General features: G+C 51.4%; 1 protein-coding gene across 1 annotated transcript in view; it reads left to right on the top strand.

Annotated features, from left to right (window-relative positions):
• Nucleotides 1–12646, top strand: part of Gramd1b (GRAM domain containing 1B) — a 172742-nt gene that overhangs the window by 138658 nt on the left and 21438 nt on the right. The window contains 5 exon segments of the mRNA XM_042280702.2: nt 198–218; nt 9921–10005; nt 10552–10655; nt 11714–11809; nt 12439–12519. Coding sequence (XP_042136636.2) covers nt 198–218; nt 9921–10005; nt 10552–10655; nt 11714–11809; nt 12439–12519 — 387 coding nt within the window.

The following is a 12646-nucleotide window of genomic DNA, read 5'->3' as shown; positions in this document are numbered from 1 at the left end:
TCCGGGGCTGTCTTGCGAAAGGAGGACCCTCCTGAGCATCCACATGGGAAGCATTCAGCTGCATTGGGACTCCTTCGCCCTGGCCGCCCTCTGCTGTCCTCTGTCACCTTCACCCAGGGGGAAGGAATACTCTGGCCGCTTGCCGCATCTCTGCCCTGACTAATTTCCCTCTCTCTCTTTTTATTGTGTCTTTTCAGAAAAGCCAGAGTTGGTACAATGTAAGTATTTCTGTTTTTCTTCTTGTTGGGTAAATAGTAAAATGGGTGTGTGGTGGTGGGTGGGGTACAAGGTGGGCAGAGGGAGGTGGGCAGAGGGAGGTGGGCAGAGGGAGGTGGGCAGAGGGAGGGGAGAGTGTCAAGTACAGCTTGGGTCCTCTGAGTTCTTGCCCTTGTCAACCCAAAATAGATACAGTACTTCCCATCTGCAGCAGGCTGGAGATAAGCCTTGGGGAGCAGGGTTTGATCTGGGGACATGAAGAAATGCCCTGCCTCTTTGCTTTCCTCATCTAGTGCCCTATATGAAGTCAGGAAGCAACCACGGGAGAGTGGCTGTTTCAAGGCCAGACAGAATTCAGGGGTCAGGGGAACCAGGGGGCCAAAGTTCGCATCCGCTAGCCAGGACATTTTGGGGGAAGTGGAGTTGAGAGACTGTGCTGTGTGATGGAATTTGTCGCTGACATCCAGTGTCCTCCAGAGCATGTTCCTGATGAAGGGCTTGGCTGCTTCCGGTCTGTAAAGCAGAATCTTCTTAGGTCACCCCAGTGGTCACATGTTCAGAATCGTCTTAGGTCACCCCAGTGGGCCGTTCCTCCAGCTCTGGACCCTGAAAATGCTTTGTGGCGTTAAGCGGTCCCTGCGAAGGCCCCATTCTCCTTGCCGCGTAGACCAGGTTGTGAGGCCCCGACCTCCTCCCTGGAGGAACAGCCAGCGAAAGTCTCTCAGCCTGCCCTGGTCACATGTTCAGGGCCTTCAGGAGGACTGCCCAGTGGAAGCGCTGGTGTGTCCGGCGGTCTGCCTTCAGACCCTGGTCTCCCCTTCTTGGAGCCGGTCTGTGCTGAGAATACCATTCTTCCTCCCCAACTCACCTCCTCGTGTTCCTGCTTCTGCTCCAGGGGGAGCTAAGGCTTGGAGCAGCCATCATCAGGATGGTGGAATGACGGGGTGGGAGGGAGCAGCAGACGGGCTTCAGGAGCGGCTCGTGTTTAACGCGGGGCTGGGGGTCCCAATCATCCCTCTGCAACGTGGTAGTAATTAGTTCCTCAAGGTAGACACATGTCAGCTAGTACCCTGGCTTCCCCCAAGCTCCTCTGGGCCTGCCTATCCCAGGTGCTTAGTATGGATCTACCATCCACACCCCCACTGAGCACCCCAAATGGCCAGAGACGCTGAGCTCTGCCTCTTCTTGCCTGTTCCTTCACCCCGACTCACCAAGAGGCCTCTGGCCTCCTCTGGCTGATGGCTGCTCCTATCTTAGAGCGAGGAGCTCTCTCTACGTGGGAGCGAGCCATCCCGGCCCAGCTGTGGCAAATACCCCAGCATCCTCTACCCAGTAATCTCCTTTTGAGCGGCATTGTATAAATTAGTGTCACCTACGGGAAACAGAAAACACATGGCCGCAGTGTTATCGGGCAATTAAAACATCCAAATTTGGACAGGCAGATCCTGTCTTTGCTGCGGCTTTGGCTCTTGTCGCCCCCTTTCTCCTCCCATGGCTTTTTAGCGCAGCTGCTTCTGTTTCGCCTCGCTTTCTCCAGTTCCCTGTACGGCTCCCCGCTCCGTGCTCTCTGGCCCGCACCCACCATCCTTTTCTTTCCCCACTCTGTGCTCTTCTCTGTTCTCTGCTTCCCAGTCACCTGGCTGATAACTCTCTGTTTCTTCCCGATTGCTACGAGTTCTAAGCTGGGCCACCCCTCCACCACTTCCATCTCCACGCCCTCCCTCAGCCTGTGACATCTGGATACTCGGTGTAAATGACAGGCTGGGAGACCATGCCCGCCCCCCCCCCCTTGCTTGGCTGGAGCATGGGGGTGGGTTATCTGTCTGCAGCTGAACTTGACAGGTGCTTTTGAACTTGTACATCCTCCAGACTGACCACCCACACATCCCTTTCTCCCTGCTCTGGGCCACTGCCTATGGGTGCAGGAAGTAGAAAGGATTGAAAGTGGAGGAGGAGATAGAAATAAATGGTGGTTGAACATCGGGACTCCAGAAACAGAGTTTCCAGTTGCCCTAGCTGCAGGTACTTAGAGGTGTGCATGGGAACTGCATAATCTGTAGCCCCTGCTTTCGCTTCTTCCTGTATCTCCTGGACAAGAGGTAGCTCCTGAAGAGCTTGATCCGTAACTGCAGCCGTGGAGAGGCAGGTTGGCTGTGGTACCCAAACGGGCTAGTTGGATGGGATCCCCCCGCCCTTACTGATGAAACAGATGCCCCGGTTCAGTTTTCCAGAGCCACTTATTAGTGTAGTTAGCCGGTCTGTTTGACACTGCGGAAGTCTCCCCCGGGTTCTCTCTGACCCCGCTGGTACATTTACCCCGGACGTTGGCACAACTGCTTTGGCTGACCCTGGAATCTATGACCTGGGTTCTCCGAGAGCCACCTGCTGGGTAGGGTTTTATAGCCCTTGCTGGGCCCTGGCTGGCTAAGTACCCTTTTCTCTCTGAGTGCTGTGGCTCTGCCCTCTACACTTGTGTTCAGATACATCACGGGGGGGGGGGGGGGGGGGGGGGGGCTTCCGTCGACCCCTCCCTCAGCACTACCCCTTCATAGTCTACATGGGAGGCTCTCAGCCTACCCTTGTTGTTATGACCTGCTTTCCCTTAGACCTACCTTTCTGTTGCTCCCTGCTGGCCGGCTGGCTGGAATCTGACCCTCAGAGAGCATCCTGGTGTCCTGTTCCTGTGGCTCTACACAGCGCCTTTTCCCTTTCCCCCAGCTAGGGTCAGCTCGCCAGCTACGACGATGCCTCAGGTTCTATCCCTGGCACTAGGAGTCCTTCAGGTAGATGCAGGCTTTCTAATCCCCTGCCCTGGGGCCAGGCTCGAGTCAGGGCCCTGCAGAGCGCTGACAGCTCCAGGAGTCCCCGAGACCTGTTCAAGGGGCCTGGATGGAATTCAAGAGGAAGTCATCCTGCCCCACCGTCACCACCACCAGCCTGCCGAGGAGAAGAGTGACTAATTCATTGTCCTGCAACTAGCCAAGGGAAGCAAAATAACAGACTAACCTGAGCTGAAGGGTGGGTCCTAAGAAAGGAAGTGGCTGGACCCTAGTGACGTGGGCAAAGAGTCCATGGAGTTGGTGAACGTCAGGGTCAGGGTGGAGTGTGAAGACCTTGTCTTGTGCAACTGCCCTGGGGCCCTTCTCACCCTTCACCACCACAACTGACCAGCTCATTTCACTGAGCAGGGCCTCCAGCCTGGGAGTACAAAGGTGCAGCCCCAGTGGTCAGGAGCTGAAGGGGTCAGGTGACAGGGCGTTGGAACTGTAGTCAGAAGTAGGGGTGGTCAGAGGGGTACCATGTGCCTTTCAAATATGCTCCTCCCCGGTCCCGGTAGGCACGGGTCTTCCCGAGCTCCAGGTGGGCAGATAGACCCTTCTGCCTTACGTCTCATTCCTGGGGTGTTAGTGTTTCCATAGCAACTTAGGGACAAAGCCTAGAATAGGGCAGCTGCTGGAGATGGCACCCACATTGTCTGACACTGTCCTCTGCTGGGAAAGCTGGCTTTAAGGAAGGGAAGGAGAGGTGGAGCCAATCCCGGGAGTGACACACAGGTCTGGCTGGCATCTGTTTGGGAGCAGTAGGGCAGAGCTTTCTAGGAGGGGGATGCAGGTATTGGGGTAGCAGAGATGACACACCCAGTGCCTGATATTTCCTCCAAGGGCTGTCCTTCCTCATCGTCTGTCTGTCTCCCACCTATGATTTTACCCGTGACTTCTAAGAATCTTCCTGACGGGTACCCTCACGACAGTCAGCCCTATCCTTCACTCCCCGGTGGTGGTATGACCTCTCCAGATGAGACCCCCCTCTCCCAATCCTAACCCCTTCCCCACCCTTCTGCGTTGCACCCGTGCCCACCCCGTGTTTAGTCACTATCCCTTGTCCTTGTCCCACCCACCTCTGGCTTCTGCTTACCGGATTTGGCCGAAGCACCAGGATTTCCTTTGTGGATCTTAACTGGTTTCTCCCTAGGTGAGGTCAATGCTGAACCAATTTTTTTTTTTTTTTAAATCTGGGCTCTCTCACCCCCTCCTTCCTGCTGAACCTGGAGAAAGGGTACCAGTTGGTCCCAGCACCCAGTGTTTGCCATAGAGTTAATGTTTAGCTAAGAGCCAATTCTGGCTCCCGGAGTTCTGGCCCTGCCCTGCCCAGCCCTTGGTGAGGGGGTGGAGACAAGACCAAACGCAGACTGAGACTCATCTACGACAGTATCTCTCAGGGTGTAAACTGTCCCTGTCTTGTTCAGTCACCATCTCACCTTTTCTGTGTCTCTGGCCTGGATACCAGTATTTCCAGGGAGAATGTCTGTTTAAGTATCTGGAGCCTCCTGGAACTGTCCACACTGCCTGTATCTTGGGTGTGGTGTGGTCCTGAAGAGATGGGTTGTGATCACCCTGGAAAATAGAATTGCTGGATTCACCTGCCACAAAATTTGAGGACCACTGACACACAGGGCAGGGAGAACTTGATCTTAGGATAGAGTCAGGGCAGGGACTACGCTCCAAGAAGCCAGGCTTGTGGTTTAGGGATGTGTGTGTGTGTGTGTGTGTGTGTGTGTGTGTGTGTGTGTGTGTGTGTGTGTGTGTTGATAAGATGCCAATAGAGCGATAGGGAATACATTCATGTGGTAGATAATTTTTACACAATATATGAAATACTAAGTTCTAGAGAAGATTAAATTGAAGGGTGGCTCATTCCTGGGGAAGCTGGCATCCAATGGAGTGCGGTTTACCTTAGGTTAGGTGAAGGCAAGTGTCCTTCAAGATGGAAAGGGGAGGGAGTTAGAAGATGCCTTGGGTGAGGATTCTTTCCCCTCTGTTTACCCTACCAATGGCTGTCATGTTCCTCTTAACTGGAGTCTTCGGGTCTGAGACCCAAGAATCCGTATTCTTTGGCTTCATTTTTAAAGTTTAAGCATAGGAAATTACTAAGGTTTATAAGACAAAGGAACATTACCCATAATGCAACAGCCTGAGACCTTCCTGATAGGGTAGGCTGTCTGGGTAGAACAAGGGAGCTGCCGCGATTATCTCTAGGATCTTGGGAGTCCACGCCCTCCCGGTCCCCATGCTGCCTACTCCTCCTCTCCCTGCCTAGGGCTGTGGTTCTCAACCTTCCTAATGCTGCGACCCTTTCGTACAGCTCCTCACGCTGTGGTGACCCCCAACCGTAAAATTATTTTTGTTGCTACTTCATGACTGTAATTTTGCTGCTGTCATGAGCCATGAGGTACATATCCGATATGCAGCCCCAGTGAAAGGGTCATTCATTCCCCAAGGGGTCATGGACCCCAGGTTGAGAACCCTGGTGTAGAGAGCCCGTTCTGCCCTCACGGCCCGGCTGCCGTCTCTCTTTTACCGTCTCCCTCCTTCTCGTCAGGGCCCCTAGGTCTGCTCTTATGTTGCTCTTTCCCCTCAAGGTCCCAGCAGCCACCCGCGGTTCTGCTTGGCTTTGCCCCGAGGCCTCCGTGTATGGAAGGCAGGACTCAGTCCTTGGGCAAGCACCTCGGGCCGACCTCATCTTCTCCAGTCTGTCCGTCTGACCTCTCTGCACATTTGGAGATTCCCATGTTTGCTGCTGTTGCATCAGAGGAGTTTGCCCAATAGACGGCTCCTTAAGGGAGAGCTGTTTCTTAAGAGACCCCTCCTCTATTCAGTCTCAGATTTCAGATTTCACCAGAACTGTGATGCCCTGGGCACCTCCCCTTCTCTTCCTCCACCGAGAGCCCTGGCCAGCAACTTTCCATTGCAGGAAACATCTGCCGGTTGAGGCCAGGCTAGGCCTGGGGTTACTGCAGGACATTGGCCAGGCCCATCACCCGGATCCTGTAACTTGAGGCATGTGCGGGGCTCTGGCCTTGCCCGCCCACCAGCCCTGCCTCCCTCCCTCAGGCCCCAGTGACTCTTAACAAAGAAGTCATTCGCTGGCCAGCTGAAAGGAGTGCCTTCTGGAGGCAAAAGGGGTGTGTGTAGGGGTGGGGATGAGAGCAGGCTCCGTGCTGTGCCGCTAAGTGGTGGCCCGTTCTGCCTGGGTGAGAGATGTGAGTCACCGCAGTCCTGGTCTGATGGGGGGGGAATAGAAAAGTACACTGAACAGGTCAGTCCTTGGGGGGCAGATCTGGACTAAGGATCTGGGCCATCATGGGCCTCTCTGGAGCGTCCAAAGAGTCACTTGTGAGTCACTCTGAGTGTGAGTAGCTAGTGGAAAGAGACCTCTGGACCCAGCTGTGGCTCATCCTGCTCTGCAGAGTTTGCCCGTTCATGCAGGGGCTGCCCTTCCGCAACTCCCAGCCCGTGTTGTGCACCGGCTGTATCTATGCCTACGGGCCTCGCCTGGACTCTTGAGTGGCTGCACCCACCAGGTAGTATTGCCTGACCGCACCCCCAGAGTGTGGCTGCCCCCAGACTGAAGACGAGGGAAGGATGACGCGGAGTCCAGCTGTGAGACACCATCGGCCAGCCAACCTGCTCTGAGAACCATGCGTATTATACCTTTTCATTTGTGAGAGTTTGCTCAGGGGGCACGGCTCTGAGAGAGGAAGAGACAGCAGCCAGGGTTATAGAGACCCTCTGTGCAGAAGCCAGGGACCACCCTGTGTTCAGTCCAGGCGAGACTCACCGTTTTCATTCCGAGGGGACCCGAGAACCAGCATAAGGACTTGGGGACCCTTGCCTGGGACATTTGTTGGGGGCGATGGAATCTCTGACAGAGTCTGGGGTCCTCTGGAGCCTCCTGCTGGAACTGGACAGCCAGTCTCTGCTGTGGTACTTGAAGAGGCTTGCTGATGGTGTGGAATGCTACTGTGGGCATGGATCTGAGAAAATCCCAGCCGTGAGTGTGTACCCCGCATTCTCGGGGGTTCTGTGACTGTTCTGTGTACTCTCTCATGCCACCCTTGGCCCTGCTGAGAGAGAGCCTCAGACTTGACAACCCTTGAGCCAGAAATTTTTTTGGCCATTTTACAGAGGTGAGCCTTGCCTCACCTTTGGGAGAGAATGTTTAAGAGTACATAGGAAGTGGGGGGAGGGGCTAGGTTCCCCAGCATCGAAGGGGCATGGGATTGAAAGCCAAGTATTCCCATCCAGTGTGTCTTTATACTGTAGTACAGAGAGGCTGGCCGACCATCCGCATCAACAGACAGTAGAATAAGGACAGCTAGGTACAAACGTGGAGTAAGGAGGCCTTCCCTACTCTTCCCCCACTGCTCTAAGCACAAAAGATCGATGTCTTTTCCTGCACGCTTTTGGGGAGATTGTACCTAGACTCCTGTGCATCCATCTCTGTGGGCCCTGGAATTCTCTCATTGACTATGGTAGAAGCCCAAGGAAGATGACACTGGACGAATGAAATATTGGAACTAGGAGGACTCTAGGTGTCGGGTTACCAGATACCCAGTTTCCCTTGAAGTGGATTGGGGGCCCCCTGGTAGGCTGTTTCTCATGAGAAGCTAGTGGGAGCCCCAAAGCCGGCGAGTATCTTCTCCCATGAGTGTGCTGTTGTGGGGAAGCCCTGTGGTTTTCTTTTTAGTGGTTGGATAAGACTCATGTTCCGTTCCCACTGGGTCTCCACATTCCTCAGGCAAGCTGCTTAACCTCTGCCTCATTCCCCACAAGTATGAAGTGGGGTAATGAAATCTACCCTGTGGTGAGGTGCGGTGATGTATGTGGAGGACGTATGCTTGCTCTTGCTGTGGGGTGTTTACAGTTGTCTAGAAGGTGAGATATAATGAGGACTATATGAGCTGTCAGCTTGTCAAGCAAGGGTTTCCTGTGTGCGAATTCTCTTCTAGAGGGTGGGACATTGCATAGTATCTAGTGATTCTTGGAGGACTGTTGTATCTGAGGTCTTTGTTTGTTTGGGTTTTTTGTTTTGTTTTGTTTTGTTTTTCTGAAACAGGGTTTCAACTCTGTAGCCTTGGCTGTTGGGGCACTCACTCTGTAAACCAGGCCTCAAACTTAGAGATCTGCCTGAGATTAAAGGTGTATGCCACAACCGCCCAACCTGAGGTCTTTTCTAGCACTAGAAATTATAGGATAGATAGGCTTCTAGATGGCTTCCTCTAGTGGTCTGGAAACCTGGTTCACGCTCACATAGGTGACTTGGGAAGTTTGACATCATATGATGAGAGTGTGGTATACTTTGGAGAAGGTTACTGGGCCTTTCACATTACACATGTAAGTAAGTCAAGAACAAAAGCTTGAAATTCAAATTATAGACCGATTGACGAGAGGTTCCTTTTCCTCAGCTCTTCTCTGGTTTCTCCCTCTTGGAGCTTCAACCCAAACTGAGCTCACACAGTTTTCTCTCTCTCCAACTCCCTTCACGTTCCTCTTCCTCTAGTCAGGGCAACAGGCTGTCATGGAGGCAGGCAGCTCTGGGTTCAGACGCGATCACTCCCTGACTTTGTTTCCACGTGGGTCATTTAGCTTTATAGAAAGTTGAAACGTGAACGGTTGAAGGGTCCGTCCCCTACCAGCTGTGTGCCTGTGGAGTCCCAGGGAAGTGGGTGAGGGGGTAAGAGGCCAGGAACTACATGTCACTGCCAGCAGGACAATCTGTCCCTCAGGCATGTGTCTCTGGCAGAGGGTCAGCAGCCTAGAGTGTGTGTATTAAGTAGGTCAGCACATGGTCGGGTAGAATGCAAATGTGCCTTTGTCCTCATGTGTGGCTCTCCCTAGGTTGTCTTCTTTTTTATATCATCCCCGAGTGGCCTTCATCTATGGACACCCATCTTTTTTATTTCCATTCATTTTTGTAAAAAGCTTTCAAGCTGTATGCCTTGAAAGGACAGAATTCCTAACTATTCCACTGGCTGGTGGGATTTCCAGGGAAGATTTGCCAAATTATTCTATGGGAATGACCAGACACAGGATGCATAACCGTTTTTTTAGGATCTGGTTCTCTATAATGTGCACATCGCTGGTCCTCTCCTGGCTTCTGTGGCTTATGGAGAATGGACTCTCATCCTGGAGTCGGGTGCCCTTAGGCATGCGGCTTTTCTCTTCCTTCAGTTTCCTCATAGTACTTGGATTTGGTAGATCATTTGGTAAGAACAGGGAGGGAGGTGTCATGCCTGTGTGCCAGAAGGATTTTTAACTTTACAATTTGTGTTTCCCTTTTCTTTTCTTTCTGTTACTGGAGATATATATATATATATATATATATATATATATATATATATATATATATATATATATATATATCCAGATTTTATTTTCCTTAGTGCCATGTTTTATGATTTAAAAAAAAATCATGTCTTTAGCTCACTGTGTTAGTCACAACAAACTTCAAGAGGTACGCAGTGTCCAACCCTCTTCCAAGTCCTACTGAGATCTAGGTTGGCCCTCAGGTCTTTTCCACTGCCAAGGCAGAGCTGGCAGGAAGCAGGGCACTGATAGCTGGCATCTTAGGCCCTGGGAAGACCTTTGAAGGTTTCCTTCCTTGCTTTCTCTTCTTGGGACATTTGTGGGCCCCATAGTTCTCACTGACCGATGCTGCCTGAAGGGTTTTTCAGGACTGGCTCCTCTGTGCTATCTCTCCGCGCCAAGGCCCCTTTCTTAACCTGGCCTCTCAGGGGCTACGGCAAGAGAGCTTCATCTCTCTGCTTTTCTGACGCATAAGCATTCCCCTCCTTCACCCCAGCGCCCACCTCTAACCCTATAGCGTGCGGACACCTCGTGCTAATCTTGGCTGTTGTTGTGCAGGTGTTAAGCCCCACTTACAAGCAGAGAAATGAAGACTTCAGGAAACTCTTTAAGCAACTTCCAGACACGGAGCGCCTCATTGTTGGTGAGCTGGTAACCTGGGAGGGGGCCAACCAGGAAGTCGTCTGGGAGTTCCAGAGAGAGCACTCAGGCTGCCTCTGCCAGAGACTGGGAGCCAACACAAAGCAAACAGGTTGAGCTGGCAACAGGCGACATCTTACGTCCCAGATCTTAGGATCAAGCACCATGCCTGTGGCATGCATCCTTGAGAGGCCACCCTGGAGGGATTCAGAGGCACACTTAGCTCTGCAAATGGCCACTCCATAGAGCCACTTGCTGCCGTGGTAGTAAGAGGATGGAAGTTAACTGAACAGCACGGGCCTTTTTCATTGTTCTAAGTCCGGCCCATTATTGGCTATCATACTCATTCACTATCCATCTCCTCGGTGTTTTTTTATCATGAGATGTTAGAGACTCCCTTGGCTGCTAGATCAAGTGGCTTGTACACCTAGTCAGCAGCAGATGACTAGACTCCCCCCAGTGCTGGAGGGATGGGTGGCACACTCAGTCTACACTGGTTTGCTGAAAATGTCCCCTGCCTCTGAGCTTCCATATCCTGCTTCCTACACAGATTACTCATGTGCACTCCAAAGAGACATTCTTCTTCAGGGCCGACTCTACCTCTCAGAAAACTGGATCTGCTTCTACAGCAACATCTTCCGATGGGAAACTTTGGTAAAGACCTTGAACTTGGGTTGGTGTGGGACTGTGGGTGATGCAGGTGTTGTATCTTAGTGGCTATATGCTTACCGCTTACCCAGCATGTACAGGCTTGTCCCCAGCATGGTCCCCAGCATCGCAAAAAGAAAAGAAGGGAAAGATGTGCTTGGTCCCCAGCATCGCAAAAAGAAAAGAAGGGAAAGACCCAGACTTATCCCTTTGGACATGGTCTTGGCCATGACCGAGCAAGCTGCTTTCATTTTTTTCATTTACTGACTTTGTGTTCTTCCCAAGCCTTTATAGTGTGTCCCCTCCACCCCTACCCCCGAGACAGGGTTTCTCTGTGTAGCCTTGGCTAGCCTTGAACTCAGAAATCCTTCTGCCTCTGCCTTCTGAGTGCTGGGACTAAAGTCATGCGTCACCACCCCGGCTCTGCCTTTTTATTGTTAACACCAACCCAGGCCTGAACACTGGAGGATACCCAATTTTGAATCACAGTCATGGCATCTCTTCTGCCATGTACTTCTTTCCCATCTCTTGGGTGTGGAGGACAGTACACAAAAATGTTTTCCTTTGTCAAACGCACATAGCTATCTGGTATGAGTTGTGGCAGAGCGAGGCACAGTAAAGCGGGCAGGGCATTGGCTGAAGGGCTCAGAAGAACTGACTTGCTCACTTTCTGGGTTCTGCATTTTATTAATTGTGATCTTAATTTTTTTTAATTTGCCTTTATTCCCTCATCTTTTAAAAATCAGATGGAGAAAAGTTACTTAGATGATTTTATAAGCCCTCCCAGCACCAGTGTTCTGTGTTTTCATCAGTAGCAAAAATGGCAGCTCCTCTGCCCATATATTGGGTTGTAGAACCTAGGTACCATGGCCAGAGATGGTTCCTTGGTACATGGCCTCTGTGGCATAAGGTGCAAACTGTATCATCTCCAAGTTAGTTCCTTCCAGGGCCAGAGTTATGAGAACAGATTTTGTCTGGCAACTTCTAGTGCCCCATGAACACTTTTCGCCTGATTGTGCTAATGCCCTCTTTTGCTTGCTGCTCTGTCACCATGGTGATGCCAGCTGACAGTCCGTTTGAAAGATATCTGTTCCATGACTAAAGAGAAAACAGCTCGCCTCATTCCCAACGCCATCCAAGTCTGTACCGATTCAGAAAAGGTGAGTGTTGTCGAGTTCTGACCTTTCTACCCGTGCACCTCCACACCCCACTCCCCATCTCCCCACTCCTGAATTCTTACCCTTAACTCACCTTGATCTTTAGACTGATGGGTTTGGAGCGGCAGGCAGTAAGCAGGGTACAAGTTCTAGAAAACACTCCCTGGGTGAGCAGGGTGGTTGAGGGCTGAGCAGGGGCTTAGGGTTGCATGTCAGAACTTTGAGCGAAAACACCCAGTTTTGAGTCCTGTGACTATAGACTATGCATATTTAGATTTCGTTGAAGGTTGATGGGTCCATAGGTTTGTCTCATCCTTTTTATGCTGCATCCCAGCTCACCTCTTGCCCAGTTCCAGTTGGTGAGCAAAGAACATTTTTATTTTTGAAGACACAGTTTAGAACTAGAGTAAAAACCACAGAAGAAAGTCTGGGTAAAATATTGAAGGACTTGGTTCTAGTGGGGACTTGGAGATTTCAGGTCCCCTGGGTGCTGATGATTTTGGATAACTGACAGTCAATAGCATTTGAGACTGAGTATTTTGAATAAAATAATTTTTTTTATTGAATGTGTTTCTCGTCACTATGTTAAAAGTTTTCACAGATGTTTCTCTGCATCTTCTGCTTCCATCTAGCACTTTTTTACTTCATTTGGGGCCCGGGATAGGACATACATGATGATGTTCCGGCTCTGGCAGAATGCTCTCCTTGAAAAGGTAAGTACTGAAGGGCATAAAATCCCTCTGTTAGTATATCTATATGGATGGATGGATAGACAGACAGACAGGAGGGATTGGCTCTGTCCTTCAGCCTGGGAAGGCCATCCACCCATAGTGTTCTTCT

This window comes from Peromyscus maniculatus, chromosome 7 (assembly GCF_049852395.1).
Source record: "Peromyscus maniculatus bairdii isolate BWxNUB_F1_BW_parent chromosome 7, HU_Pman_BW_mat_3.1, whole genome shotgun sequence".
Classification (NCBI taxonomy): domain Eukaryota; kingdom Metazoa; phylum Chordata; class Mammalia; order Rodentia; family Cricetidae; genus Peromyscus; species Peromyscus maniculatus.
This window is presented reverse-complemented; position numbering and strand designations above follow the sequence as displayed.